At 41.2% G+C, this 13,050-nt stretch overlaps 1 protein-coding gene across 3 annotated transcripts in view; it reads left to right on the forward strand.

Moving 5' to 3' along the window:
* The first annotated feature begins 540 nt into the window (after window positions 1–540).
* Window positions 541–13,050, forward strand: part of ZC4H2 (zinc finger C4H2-type containing) — a 35,921-nt gene continuing 23,411 nt past the window's right edge. For 2 of the 3 annotated variants that reach the window (XM_060137564.1, XM_060137565.1), the window contains exon 1: window positions 541–691. In XM_060137564.1, the coding sequence (XP_059993547.1) occupies window positions 639–691 (53 nt within the window). In that variant the 5' untranslated portion in view covers window positions 541–638. Of the gene's footprint in view, window positions 692–11,352; window positions 11,400–12,120; window positions 12,213–13,050 lie in introns of all 3 variants that reach the window. The other variant, XM_060137563.1, reaches the window with a different exon arrangement.

Genomic DNA, 13,050 nt, shown 5'->3' on the forward strand with positions numbered 1-13,050 from the left:
TTTCTGTATTATGACAGCACAATGCACTGTAATTAATGGGTTACTTTTCTTTCTCTCCTGCTCCTCAAAGGCAAGGACTTGCTTTTATTTATCTTTGCTTCACCCAGTGCCTCCCCCAGTACTTCCTTCGTTGACTGACAAAATTTGAACTCAGTAACTAGAATGGATGGAGAGCTGGAAGGAACGTGGTCAACCTCTCCCCATCCTTCAGCCTTTGCAGCTGCTCCCTCCTCCCTTCCACCTCTTCTCCACCTCCATCTGAATGCCAAAGCCACGAGTTCCCAGACAGCTGCCAGAACACTCAACCTCTCGCTCGCACGGGCCAAACGAATATCACTATTCCCTTGTACTCCTCACGACCTTTGACACAATTATCTGTGACAAATTGACTTAAAGTGCAGCTGCAGGAAGAGAAACAGGAATGTCTCGCTTGGCCTTCTGGGAGTTGTAGTCCTGCAGACCCCCGGGCTGCCTGGCTGGTCCTGGAGCTGCGGACTACAGCTCCCAGGCCTTCTCCATGTCCCTACCGCACAGGCTCAGAGCCCCATGCCGGGAGGAGGTGGTTACATTGTGTCTATTGTATCCCTGGGCTTGTGTGTTTGTACATTTCTCAGGACGTGAAAGTGAGAGTGAAAAGCATGGCAGATGAACAAGAAATCATGTGCAAATTGGAAAGCATTAAAGAGATCAGGTAAGTGGAACTTTGCAGCGCCCTCCCAGTCCCCTCCGAAGCTACCTAAATCCCTGACTGTGGGAGAGGGCTGCTAGCTACGGAAAGTGTCTATTGTTGGGCTACTTGCGGAGGGGGACTGAAAAGGATCCCATTCACCACGGAATTCAAGGATGGGAATGAGGCAGGGGAGAATCGGAACTGAGACTATCAGAGAGAGAGAGAGAGGCAGACAGAGAAACAGACCTACCGAGAGGAATCTCTTGCCAGATGTGTCTGAGAAAGCCAGATGCAGACACACGGTGTAAGTGTGTTTGTGTTGGGGGGGGGGAACGGGGGTGGGTGGGTGTTGGTCCAAAGACAGCTTTTTGCTTCTTGGGTGGGAGTTGGGGGAATGGCATTCTTGGACACATTATTTTTTAAAGTGTTTGTAAGATCCAAGGTGTATTTGGCTCCTTGCTCTTTAGGTGTCTAGATTTGTTTCTTTCAGTCTTCTGTTCAACTTCAGGACCTCGAGCTCCGGCGAGCCTTTTGAGAGCAGAGTCTAACACATTGGGGCTGGTGGCGGCTGCTGGGGGCTGCAGACTGGGGATGCGGAGGAATCCCTTGCAGGCCAGGACAGGGAGGACAGAGAGCACTCGCTCTTATGTATTTTTTGCTTTCACTTACCACTTTCTACCTCTCCTACCCGGTGCTTGGGAAGGGGGATGGGAGTGATGGAGACTGGGGAGGCAGTTGCCGCCTGCAACAGTTGCTCTCAGGCCCCAGAGGTGATGGGCGAATGGGCGGGATGCAAAGTGCGTGTTGCCTGCGTCCCCTACCCCTTTTCTCCAGGAGTGGCATTGGCTAGGCAATGATGCTGTCCTTGCTCAGAGCACAATAACGCCAGTTGAGTGGACTGCCTGGGCCAATACCAGGCCTTCCTTCACCGACTCTTCTCTGCCAGAACCCCCTCCCCGCCACCGACCCGACTCTGCCTCGGCTTCCACCCTCCTTCTGAGGGTGCCCTGGGTTGGGCCGTTCCCTTTAGTGTTTTCCAGGAACCTGAAGAAAAATGAGGGAGGATATCAAGTGTGTCCCTTTAAGAAATAAGAGTTTGACCAAGAGATTTAACTCTTGGAGTGAATGCCTTGGGTGAGACTCACACAAGATGGTGGTGGTGGGGAAGCACCTTGGCTTTTTTGTCCTTTGCAGGGGTTATATTTCTACTTCTGCTGGAGAATAAAAGGAAGGGACTATTATTTATTGAGCCCCTGGTGTGCCAAGCCGCTTGACCTACTATTGCGCATTCGGCTATCCTGAGAACTTCCTACACTTCCTTTACAACTGGGAAAATGGAGGCTCAGAAAATTTAAATAATTTCTCCAGAGCCAAACAGTTTGAAAATGCCAGATTTTGACAAGAACCCAGTCAATTTGTGTGCAGAGGCTCTGTTCTTCCCACTCTATCCCTTCAGGGCCTAGGAAAAGGTAGACAGGGTTTATATTGCAATTTTTTTTCTGCAAAAGAATCAGGATATAGGGAGTGAGACACCTTGGTGCAGGAAAAAGTCAGCTGTCATAATAACAGTGCAGCTAATAAGAAACTTATGCCTGCAAGTGAAGAGCCTAGACTTATTTTTACCAGATTTTAAAGGAATCCCTACCCAACCCCAAGGGAAGGAACAGTTGGGAACAAGGAAAAGTGACCCCTTCTAGTATAGACCAAATGGGGGGCCATGGCTTCGACCCTCACCAGTGTTAAACCTGGCATTCCTACCACTACTAGCTGGGATGGGATCCTAAGAGGCCTAAGAGAGGCCAGAACTCTCACCCTCAACCAGCAATAACAAAGATCCTCTCCCCAACCTGGATGTCAATCAGAGACCCAGTGGAGAACCTGGACTTGTACTGCCCCTCTTCCCTGCAAAAGTAGCACATCAGAGGAGGCCTGCAAAGACAAAAGTGTTAAGAGAGATCCAGAGTGTCCAAATTTAATTGAAAAAAAATTACTTGCCATACCAAGATTATCAGTTTCAGTGGCAAGAGGAAGTAAACAGATGCCAGGGTTGAGAGGACACAGAGGTTGGAATTATCTGACAAGGATTTTAAAGCAGGCATCATAAAAATGCTTCAGGGAGCAATCACAACACACTTGCAACAAATGATACAATATAAAATCTCAGCATTTAAATAGAAAGTCTCAAAAAGAAATATAAAACACAAGGAAGAACCAAGTGGAAGTTTGAAAACTGGAAAAAAATCTCTAAAAACTCAATGGATGGGATCAACAGCAAGATGGAGAAGACAGAGGAAAGAATCAGACAACTTAAACATAAAACAATAGAAATAACGCAGTGTAAAAACACAGAGGGAAATTAAATGAAAAAAGAAGAAAGAAAGAAAGAAAGAAAGAAAGAAAGAAAGAAAGAAAGAAAGAAAGAAAGAAAAGAAAAAAGAAGGAATTGAGCAGAGCCAGATCCTCCAGACTTGTGAGACTATAACAAAAGATCTAACAGTCATGTCAACAGAATCTCAGAAAGAGAGGAGAAATAAGGCAGGACCAGAAGTACCTGAAGAAGTAGTGGCTTAAAACTTTCCAAACTGAGCAAAGGGCATAAATTTCTAGATCCAAGTAGCTAAGCAAACACCATCAAAAGGGCCCAAAGAAATTCATACCAAGACACATCATAGTCAACCTTCTGAAATCAGAAGCAGAGAAAAGATGTAGGAAACAGCCAAAGAGGAAAAACATCTTACCTGTACCTTCAGGGAAAAAAAATAGAAAGTCAGCAGATTCCTCATCAGAAACTGATGAGGCCCTAGCAGGAAGTAGCACAACATTTTTCAAGTGCTGAAGGAAAGGAACCGTCAACCCAGAATCCTATGTGCAGTGGTAATATCCTTCAGGAATAAAGGGATAATCAAGACATTCTCAGATGAAAGGAAACAGGGAATTTATCAGTAGGAGGTCTACCCTATAAGAATGAAAAAAGTAAGTCTTAAAACAGAAAAGAAACAATAAAAGTAGGAACCTTGGAAGAAAGAGTACAGTTGGCAAAAACATGGGTACATACAACAGAATTTCTTTTCCTCTTGAGTTGTATGAATCCTGTTTGATGATTGGATCAAAATTTATTACACTGTCTCATGTGGTTCTGAATGTATGTAGAGGAAATAGTTAAGACATTTATGTTATAAGCAGGGAGTATAAAAGAATGTAAAAGGGAGGTAAATTTCCATCTTACTTATCCATTTATCTGTTGAAGGACACTAAGAATTCTTCTATATCTTGGCTATTGTAAATTATGCTGCTATGAACACTGGGGTGCATGTAACTTTTCGAATTAGTGTTTTCATTTTCTTTGGATTATATACACAGGAGTAGTATTACTGGATCATATGGTAGTTCTATTTTTAGTTTTTTGAGGAGATAAATTCTGTATGTTGTCATTTATATGTGGAATCTAAAAAATAAAACAAATGAATGAACATAGCAAAATACAGAAACAGACTCACAGATCTAGAGAACAAACTAGTGGTTACCAGCAGGGAGAGGAAAGTGGGTGAGGGGCAAGATAAGGGGTAGGGGATTAAGAGAAACAAAATACTATATATAAAATAAATAAGATACAAGTATTGTAAAACACAGGGAAATAGTGCCAATATTTTATAATTTCAAATGGAGTATAATCTATAAAAATATTGAATCACTGTGCTATACATTTGAACCTAATATAATATTGCATGTCAACTATGCTTTAGTTAAAAAAATTATAGATATATCAAAATGAAATTTGAAGAAAATGTTCAAGTCACCCACAGGAAGGCAGAGCAAAGAAAAGAGAAAAAACTAAATCAGAGAGAAAAAACAGGTAACAGAAAATAAAATGACAGACTTAGCCTTAACATATCAATAATTATGTTGAATATAAATGGTCTAAATACACCAATGAAATGACAGTCGATTTAAAAACATGACTGAACTATATGAGAAAGGGTCAATCCATGAAGAAGACATAATTCTAGATGTGTATGCACCAAAAGTGATTTAAATTAGCCTTCTTTTGATAATTTTACAGTAATATGCAAACGTTATATCACTTGGTTTAAGAACTGAAAATAGGAAAAGTATTACAAACACAACTCGATTTTCACACGTGGACCAGTAAAACATGTATGAGAGGTGGAGAGAAGGAAGGGGTAGAAGGAACTGGAGAAAGGAACTAACATTAGTTGAACACCTACTGATTTAAAAGCTCTTAGCTCATTTAGTGTTCAACTCTTGCTAATGGAAATCTGTGGTAGGAATTATTATCCCCATTTTACAGATAAGGATACTAAGGCTCAGGGAGGTTAGGTAACCTATCTATGGTCACACAGCTAGGAAAGGAAGAGAGAATGTATCCTCTTATTCACATGGCATATGCATTTCAACAAATGCTGATAATCTAATTAAGCATTATTCACAGTTCTTCAACTGCTCTAATCCTAAATCCCTCAAAGTTATAAACAAAGCAGCCTATTTCTGTTAAAAAATAATTTTACTTCTGTACTGAAGTAGCAGTGATGAGGATAATATCACCCAAAAACCTGATTAAGTCAAGCTAAGAGTCAGACACACCCCCAGGCACAAGCACAGAAATATACACATTCATAGTGACACACATTCATGTACATACACACTGATGGCAGAATTTGAAGTGGAAAATGTCTCAGGAATGGATTCTTCCACCACAAATCATTCCCCACTTCTGACTCTGACCACATGCTCACAGCCCTGTCTTTCCTCCTAACCCCAACCACACTCCAACACTATGCTGCAGACCTTGGGCCCCAAGTCCCACACTGGTCTATTTTGCCCATCAATTTCTTGGGCTTCCAAGTGGTGATGAAGGAGCATGTGGATATGTGGAAAGGAGAAGGAAAGAATGGAACAAAAGAGGAGAGATGGAAAAGAGAGAAGGAAAGGAGAAGAAGCCATGAGGTAAAGAAAGTGAGTGTAGCCACTGCTAGAGCAACCAGAGGCCTTCACCAGCTCCCCAAATACATACTAATATTTCCTTAACATGCACATGCCATTCATACACACACATTGCACACATCCATGCCCTAGTGCACACATATCCATACACAATAAACTTTCCTCACTTAAGAAAGGAAAAACTCATTTTGGAAGTAAATATTGTAGCATTAAGTAGGTCCTCTTAAGTCTTTTCCTTAAGTCTTCTCTTTTTCTCTCTCTACACATTCTCCTGAGTTACCTCTTATACTCCTACAGCTTCAAATATTATCTTCATATCTCCAGTCTCTACCCTCTAACTTCCTTCCAAGCTTCAATCTGATATATCCCACAGTCTACTGGGCTTGTCCACCTGGTTGTTCCACAGACACAGCTGAAGTCAATCAACTCTTAAGACTTTGTCTCTTCCTGCCCCAATCCAGCTCCTCCCACTAAACCACTTGTTTAATGCCATCATTCTCTGCACAGTTACCTCAGATTGAAACCTGGATATTGATGCTGATTACCCTTGCTTTGTTATAACTCACATTTGATCAGTTAGCAAGTCCCACCTTCAACATCTGGCTCATATTCATGCCCCACTCTCAACCTCCACACTCACTGTCCTGTTTTAGGCCTTCATCATGACCAACCTGGATACTTATAATATTGTATCGCTTTCTACCTATAGAATTGCTTTCTTGTCTTCAGTCTGCCCCCTATTTTTAATTCCATCTACACTGCTATGAGAACTACCTTCCTAAAGCACTGGGGTTACTATGTTATTCCTCAAACACATTCACCGATTTCCCATTGCCTGTAGCAGTATTTTTCAAAACACAGATCATGAGCCATTAGTAGGTCATGAAATGAAGTAGCTGCTAGTAGGATTTGTAAAAAAAAAAAAAATTAAACAAAATAAGATAGAAAATATCAGCATACATTGCATAAGAAATGGTAGGTATTCTCTGTGGGAACTTTTGTTTCAGTTTTCTATCTGTGTTTGTGTGTATTGGGTCACAGTATAAGATTCATTTATCATTGTAAGTCATTTCCTACTGTATGTCCATAAACATTTGCCTATAATTGTTGCCATGGCATTCATGTCCCTCTCCCCCACAAGTCTGTCCCAGACCTACCTTTCCAATCTTATCTACTACCTCTCATTTTCATTCACCTTATTCTTTATCCACACAGAAGTTCCTCACTGTTTTATATATTTCCATTTTTCCATGCCTTTGCTAATGTCGGTCCTTCATTCTTTTTTTTTTTAATTGGGGTATTGTTGCTTTACACTGTTGTGTCAGTTTCTGCTGTACAGCAAAGTGAATCAGCTATAAATATACATATATCCCCTCTTTTTTTGGTTTCCTTCCCATTTAGGTCACCACAGAGCATTGAGTAGAGTTCCTTGTGCTATACAATAGGTTCTCATTAGTTATCTATTTTATACATATTAGTGTATATGTCAATCCCTATCTCCCAATTCATCCCACATCCTCTTTCCCCCCTTGGTGTTCATACATTTGTTCTCCACGTCTGTGTCTCTATTGCTGCCTTGCAGACAGGTTCATCGGTACCATTTTTGTAGATTCCACATATATGCATTAGTATACGATATTTGTTTTTCTCTTTTTGACTTATTGGGTTGGCCAAAAAGTTCATTCAGGTTTTTCTGTAAGATGTTATGGAAAAATCCGAACGAACTTTTTGGCCAAAACAATACTTCACTCTGTATGGCAGTCTCTAGGTCCATCCACATCTCTACAAATGATCCCATTTCATTCCTTTTTATGTCTGCATAATATTCCATTGTATATATGTACCACATCTTCTTTATCCATTCATCTATCAATGGCCATTTAGGTTGCTTTCATGACCTGGCTATTGTAAATGGTGCTGCAATGAACATTGGGGTGCATGTGTCTTTTTGAATTATGATTTTCTCAGGGTATAAGCCCAGTAGTGGGATTGCTGTGTCATATGGTAATTCTATTTTTAGTTTTTTAAGGAACGTCCATACTGTTCTCCATAGTGGCTGTATCAATTTACGTTCCCACCAACAGTGCAACAGGGTTCCCTTTTCTCCACACCCTCTCCAGCATTTATTGTTTGTAGACTTTTTGATGATGGCCATTCTGACCAGCATGAGGTGATACCTCATTGTAGTTTTGATTTGCATTTCTTTAATAATTAGTGATGTTGAGCATCTTTTCATGTGCCTCTTGGCCATCTGTATGTATTCTTTGGAGAAATGCCTATTTAGGTCTTCCACCCATTTTTTGATTGGGTTGTTTGTTTTTCTGGTATTGAGCTCCATGAGCTGTTTGTATATTTGGGAGATTAATCCCTTGTCCATTGCTTCATTTGCAAATATTTTCTCCCATTCTGAGGGTTGTCTTTTCGTTAAGTTTATGGTTTCCTTTGCTGTGCAAAGGCTTTTAAGTTTCATTAGGTCCCATTTTAAAATTTTTGTTTTTATTTTCATTACTCTAGGAGGTGGACAAAAAAGATCTTTCTGTGATTTATGTCAGAAAGTGTTCTTCCCATGTTTTCCTCTAAGAATTTTATACTGTCAATTCTTATATTTAGGTCTTTAATCCATTTTGAGTTTATTTATCTGTATGGTGTTAGGGAGTGTTCTAATTTCATTCTTTTACATGTAGCTGGCAGATCCCTCTTTCTTAATGCCCTTCCCTTATTCCAAGCCTGTAAATCCTACTTATTCTCCAAGGAAGATCCAGAGCAAACACCATCTCTTTTTCAAAACCTCAAATTCTCTAGTCCAAATGAATCACTTACCCCTTTGGGCTCTCACAGGGAGATTTATTATAGCACTCAAGTTATTCTGCCTTATGGTAAAGTTTTTCTCTTTTTTTTTTTGCAGTACACGAGCCTCTCACTGTTGTGGCCTCTCCCGTTGCGGAGCACAGGCTCCGGACACGCAGGCTCAGCAGCCATGGCTCACGGGCCCAGCCGCTCTGCGGCATGTGGGATCTTCCCGGACCGGGGCACAAACCCATGTCCCCTGCATTGGCAGGCAGACTCTCAACCATTACGCCACCAGGGAAGCCCCCTATGGTAAAGTTCTGAATTGACATGAGTCTGTCTTCCTTCCTTCCTTCCTTCCCTCTGTCATTGTTGTGGCAGCTTCAGCAGGCTCCACTATCACCTCGCTTGAAAACTAAGTCAGCTTTGGCCCCAGTGCTCACTCAACAACAAGTCACAGAACAGCTGGCAACTCTGGGACTTAGGGATGGGCAAGTCAAGCCAATTCTGACTACAGGAGAGAGAATGCAAGGGAGTTGACATTTGGTGCTAAGCTATAAGAAAGTCTTCAAGGTGAACTTTTCAAAGAAAACTTCTTTTCCAACAGTAGCTGCTTTTCCAGATGCACAAATAGATATTAAATGGAAGAACACTTGGTACTTAGGCAATGTTCTCATCAGACTAGAGTAGGCAGGAAAAGCTGGCTCCTTTTTTTTCATTCAGTTACATTTACCAAGCACCTGTTCTAGGCCATACACAGGGCTGGGATATTCTCAGAGTCTAAGATGAATTAGACCTCTTCTCAAGGATCTTAGAATCAAGGTGAATAGCTCTGATCTCTCCCCTGAGTTCTGTACTGACATATCCAACTTCCCACTTAACCAACCCCACTGGATATATCACTGGCACCTTAAACAGACCCCAACAGAACTGTCAACTTTACCCGCATCCCCACCCCCACTCTCCTTTCCTAGTCTCCCCCATCAGTAGTAAATGTCACCCCCATCCCCAAATCTGGAATCATTCTTCATTCTTCCCTCTATTACTCCATGTATCCAAAACACTAGCACAGTGGTTGTCAAACTTGGGCGTGCATTAGGCTCCACCTGGCGGGCGGTTGAAACCTAGATTGCTGGGTCCCATCTTCAGAGTCTCTTATTCGGAAGGCCTGAGAATTTGCATTTCTAACAAGTTCCCAGGCAATGCTGTTGCTGCTGGTCCAGGGAACACACTTGGAAAAACCACTGCATTAGTAAGACCTGGCGGATTATGCCTATATAATATATTCTGGATCTGTCCACTTTCCACCATTCCCTTAGCTCATCAACAAATCTGGGCAGTTTTCCATCCAACTCTGCTAGCCAGTGTCTTCACTTTGTCTGCCCATCCTCAAGTCCTACAGGTCCCAGCTTTCCTACTCTGCTTGTTGAGTGAGTGTTGGGGCTAAGTCACTCCTTAAGCTGGGTGACAGTTGAGCCCGCCAAGTTTGTCCCAGGAATAGATGATCCATTGCCCTAGAACCTCTCCTGCTCTCTATCCTTCCTTCTCCACATTAGTCAGCAAAGAGCCATTGGAAAGAAGTTAGCCAGCTGAATATTTTTGTCTTGGTCCAGGACTCTGTCTGGAGAGGCTGTGGCCTAGGGAGGTCAGGAATCTTCATTCAAGATTTAAGTAAGACTGTAGCCCCAGTGATTGTGGAAAACCCTAAGGAAGTGTTCTGTGGATTTCCTGGGATTCCGTGGCCATACCAGCTGCGCCTTAGCCTCTTGGGAGGATTTCATTAGGACATTTTCCATATAAAATTGGGTCTTTAATGACTTGGATGCTTTCCTCACTTGTAGGGCCAAACATTCCACAGATTCCATCTCGTGGAGGCATCCAACAACTCTTTGCAGGGCTACACTGAGTCCTACTTCTCAGGTAGACAGAATTTCCAAGCTTCCAAGAGGTTCCATGATGTGCCCTATTTCACCCTTAAAATTGGTGACTGACTGATCCAGGACAAGATTCACCCCATTGGCTTGTTTTCCATGCCTTGAAATAAATCATATGAGGAAAGTTCCTTGGTATGGTGAAAAGGTCATCAGGTTCAGCACACTGGATTCTGCACTTCCTGGCTTTGTGATGTTGGGCAGGTCACTTTACTTCTCGCAGCCTCAAATTCTTCATCTGTAAAAATGAAGCTAAACACACCTAATTATGTGGTCATGATGAAGATTAAATTAGATAGCGTATCAAGTGCCCAGCACAGTTGCTGGAACATAGTAGACACCAAAAATAGATAGATAGATAGATAGGTAGATATTTTTATTAAATAAATCCTTTCTTAACACCCAATTCCTTCCCAATTTCTGGAACTTATACACTCTTAGTAAATGTTAACTGAATGAATTAAAGCCCCCCACCCATGGTAATATCTTTCTTTCTCTGAGACTACTGAGATTACAGTCAGTACCCTGGACTTACCACTTATTTGCATTCATTATTGTCACTCCAAATGTAATTGTTGAGCCAAAGCAGTGTGCTAGATGACATGGAGTTTACAGACAGAAATATGGTATGGTGTCAGTTTCTAGAAGCCTCTTATATATATAATTATCCAGATTTCAAATTGCTTCATTTGAAAGTCTGTACATGTAGAGGACTCAGAGGACCATAGCTGCATGCTCTTGGGCTAGTTCCTTTCCCATTCTGGACATTTGTTTCTTCATTTCTGAAATGAAGAGGATAGATTTTATTGGTGGCTTTGAAGTAATGTTCTGAGGAGCCCTGGGAGTTGCAGGGAGGTGTATCAAGGGCCACTCTGGTAGAGTCAGGCAGGGTTGGATTTGAGGAGAGAATAAAGACTCTGGGACCCACTTCCACTTGAACCATAATAGTTATGATTTGATCTATTTTCTATATTGGACCACAATCAATAATTTTACTTGAAGGAAGGGGTCTTCTCTTCAGTCACCCCCAGGATCCAGCACACTGTTGGGTAAGTGGCACTTGCTTAATACATTTTTTTTGTCTGCAAGATGGATAGAAAATGAAAAGAGAAGGAAGCTGTTATGTGTGTATGCATTTAAGCAGTGGCTGGCATAATGCCCACTCTGTAGATCTGTGAAAGAAACAACCTTTTACTTACATTTAATCTTAGCCCAAACTACCCAGTTGCTGGATAGAGCATGGAAGGCTGGGCATTAAATCCTAAGCCTGAACAGCATGGTGTAGACAATCAACCACAAGGGTAACAAGTCCCCATTTCTTTTTTTCATCACTAACCCACTTCCCATTCATCCCGGGTACCTCATTTATCCAAATCCATTTAAAATCTGTTTTATTTACACAAGACTTTTGACGAATCACTCATTTTCCTGGGAAAACAGGAGCAGAGGGGTACAAAGAGCTTAGAATTTGTGTGTTTAGATTTAATTCTGGGTACAGTAAGAAGACATTGGAGGATATATTTTTAACAGCTTTATTGAGTTGTGATTTACATACCATAGAAACCATCCATTTTTGGTATACAGTAAGTTCCCTACACGTTGTGAACTTTCAAAGATGCAAACCGGTGTTCACATGTCCAATCATGTAAATTAGTTCACGTGTCTGACGTGCATTGTTATGTGGGCGCATCTTCTACAAGTGGTTGTACTTTTGTGTACTTTACTGTACAGTACTGTATAGAGCACAGTAGTAAGTATCTTTATTTCAAGCCCAGGATGTCCAGAAGCGTAAAAGCAGCAGTGATGCAGCTGATACTGCTAAGAAGCACCAAACGTTGTACTGTACTACTGTACTTTTCAAGGTACTGTACTGTAAGATTAAAAATGTTTATTTTTTGTGTTTGTTTTCTATGTATTATTTGTGTGAACAGTATTATAAACCTATTACAGTACTTTTGTATATAGCCAATTGTGTTAGTTGGGTACCTAGGCTAACTTTGTTGGACTTACGAACAGATTGAACTTACAAACGTGCTCTTGAAACGGAACTTGTTCATATGTAGGGGACTTACTGTACAATTCAATGACTCTTAGTAAATGTACAGAGTTGTGCAACTATCACCACAATACAATTTTAGAACATCCCCAGCATCCCCAAAAGAGCCCTTATGCCCAGTATCAGTCCATCTCTCTTCCCACACACTGGCCTAGGCAACCAGTAATATATATTCTGTCTCTATAGATTTGCCTTTTCAGGACATTGCACATAATTTAGCATATTGTCTTTTAGGCTCATACACATTGTACCATATATCAGTATTTCTTTCCTTTTTATTGGCAAACAGTATTCCATTGTATGGATATACTGCATTTTGTTTATTCACTCACCACATGAACATTGGGGTTGTTTCCACCTTTTGGCTCTTATGAATGCTGCTCTGAACCTTTACATATAAGTCGTTGTGTGGAAATATGTTTTCATTTCTCCTGGTTAGATTCCTAGAGTGAAATTTCTGGGTCATATGACAAGCATGTGTATAACTTTTTAAAATAATGCAAAACTGTTCTCCAAGTTGGTTGTGCCAATTTCCATCCCCAGAAGCAGAGTATGAAGTTTCCAATTTCTAATCCTGTTGAACATCTTCATGCATTTAGTTGCCATCCATCTGTCTTCTTTGGTGAAGTGTTTATTCAAACCTT

This window comes from Lagenorhynchus albirostris, chromosome X (genome assembly GCF_949774975.1).
Source record: "Lagenorhynchus albirostris chromosome X, mLagAlb1.1, whole genome shotgun sequence".
In the NCBI taxonomy this organism is placed as follows: domain Eukaryota; kingdom Metazoa; phylum Chordata; class Mammalia; order Artiodactyla; family Delphinidae; genus Lagenorhynchus; species Lagenorhynchus albirostris.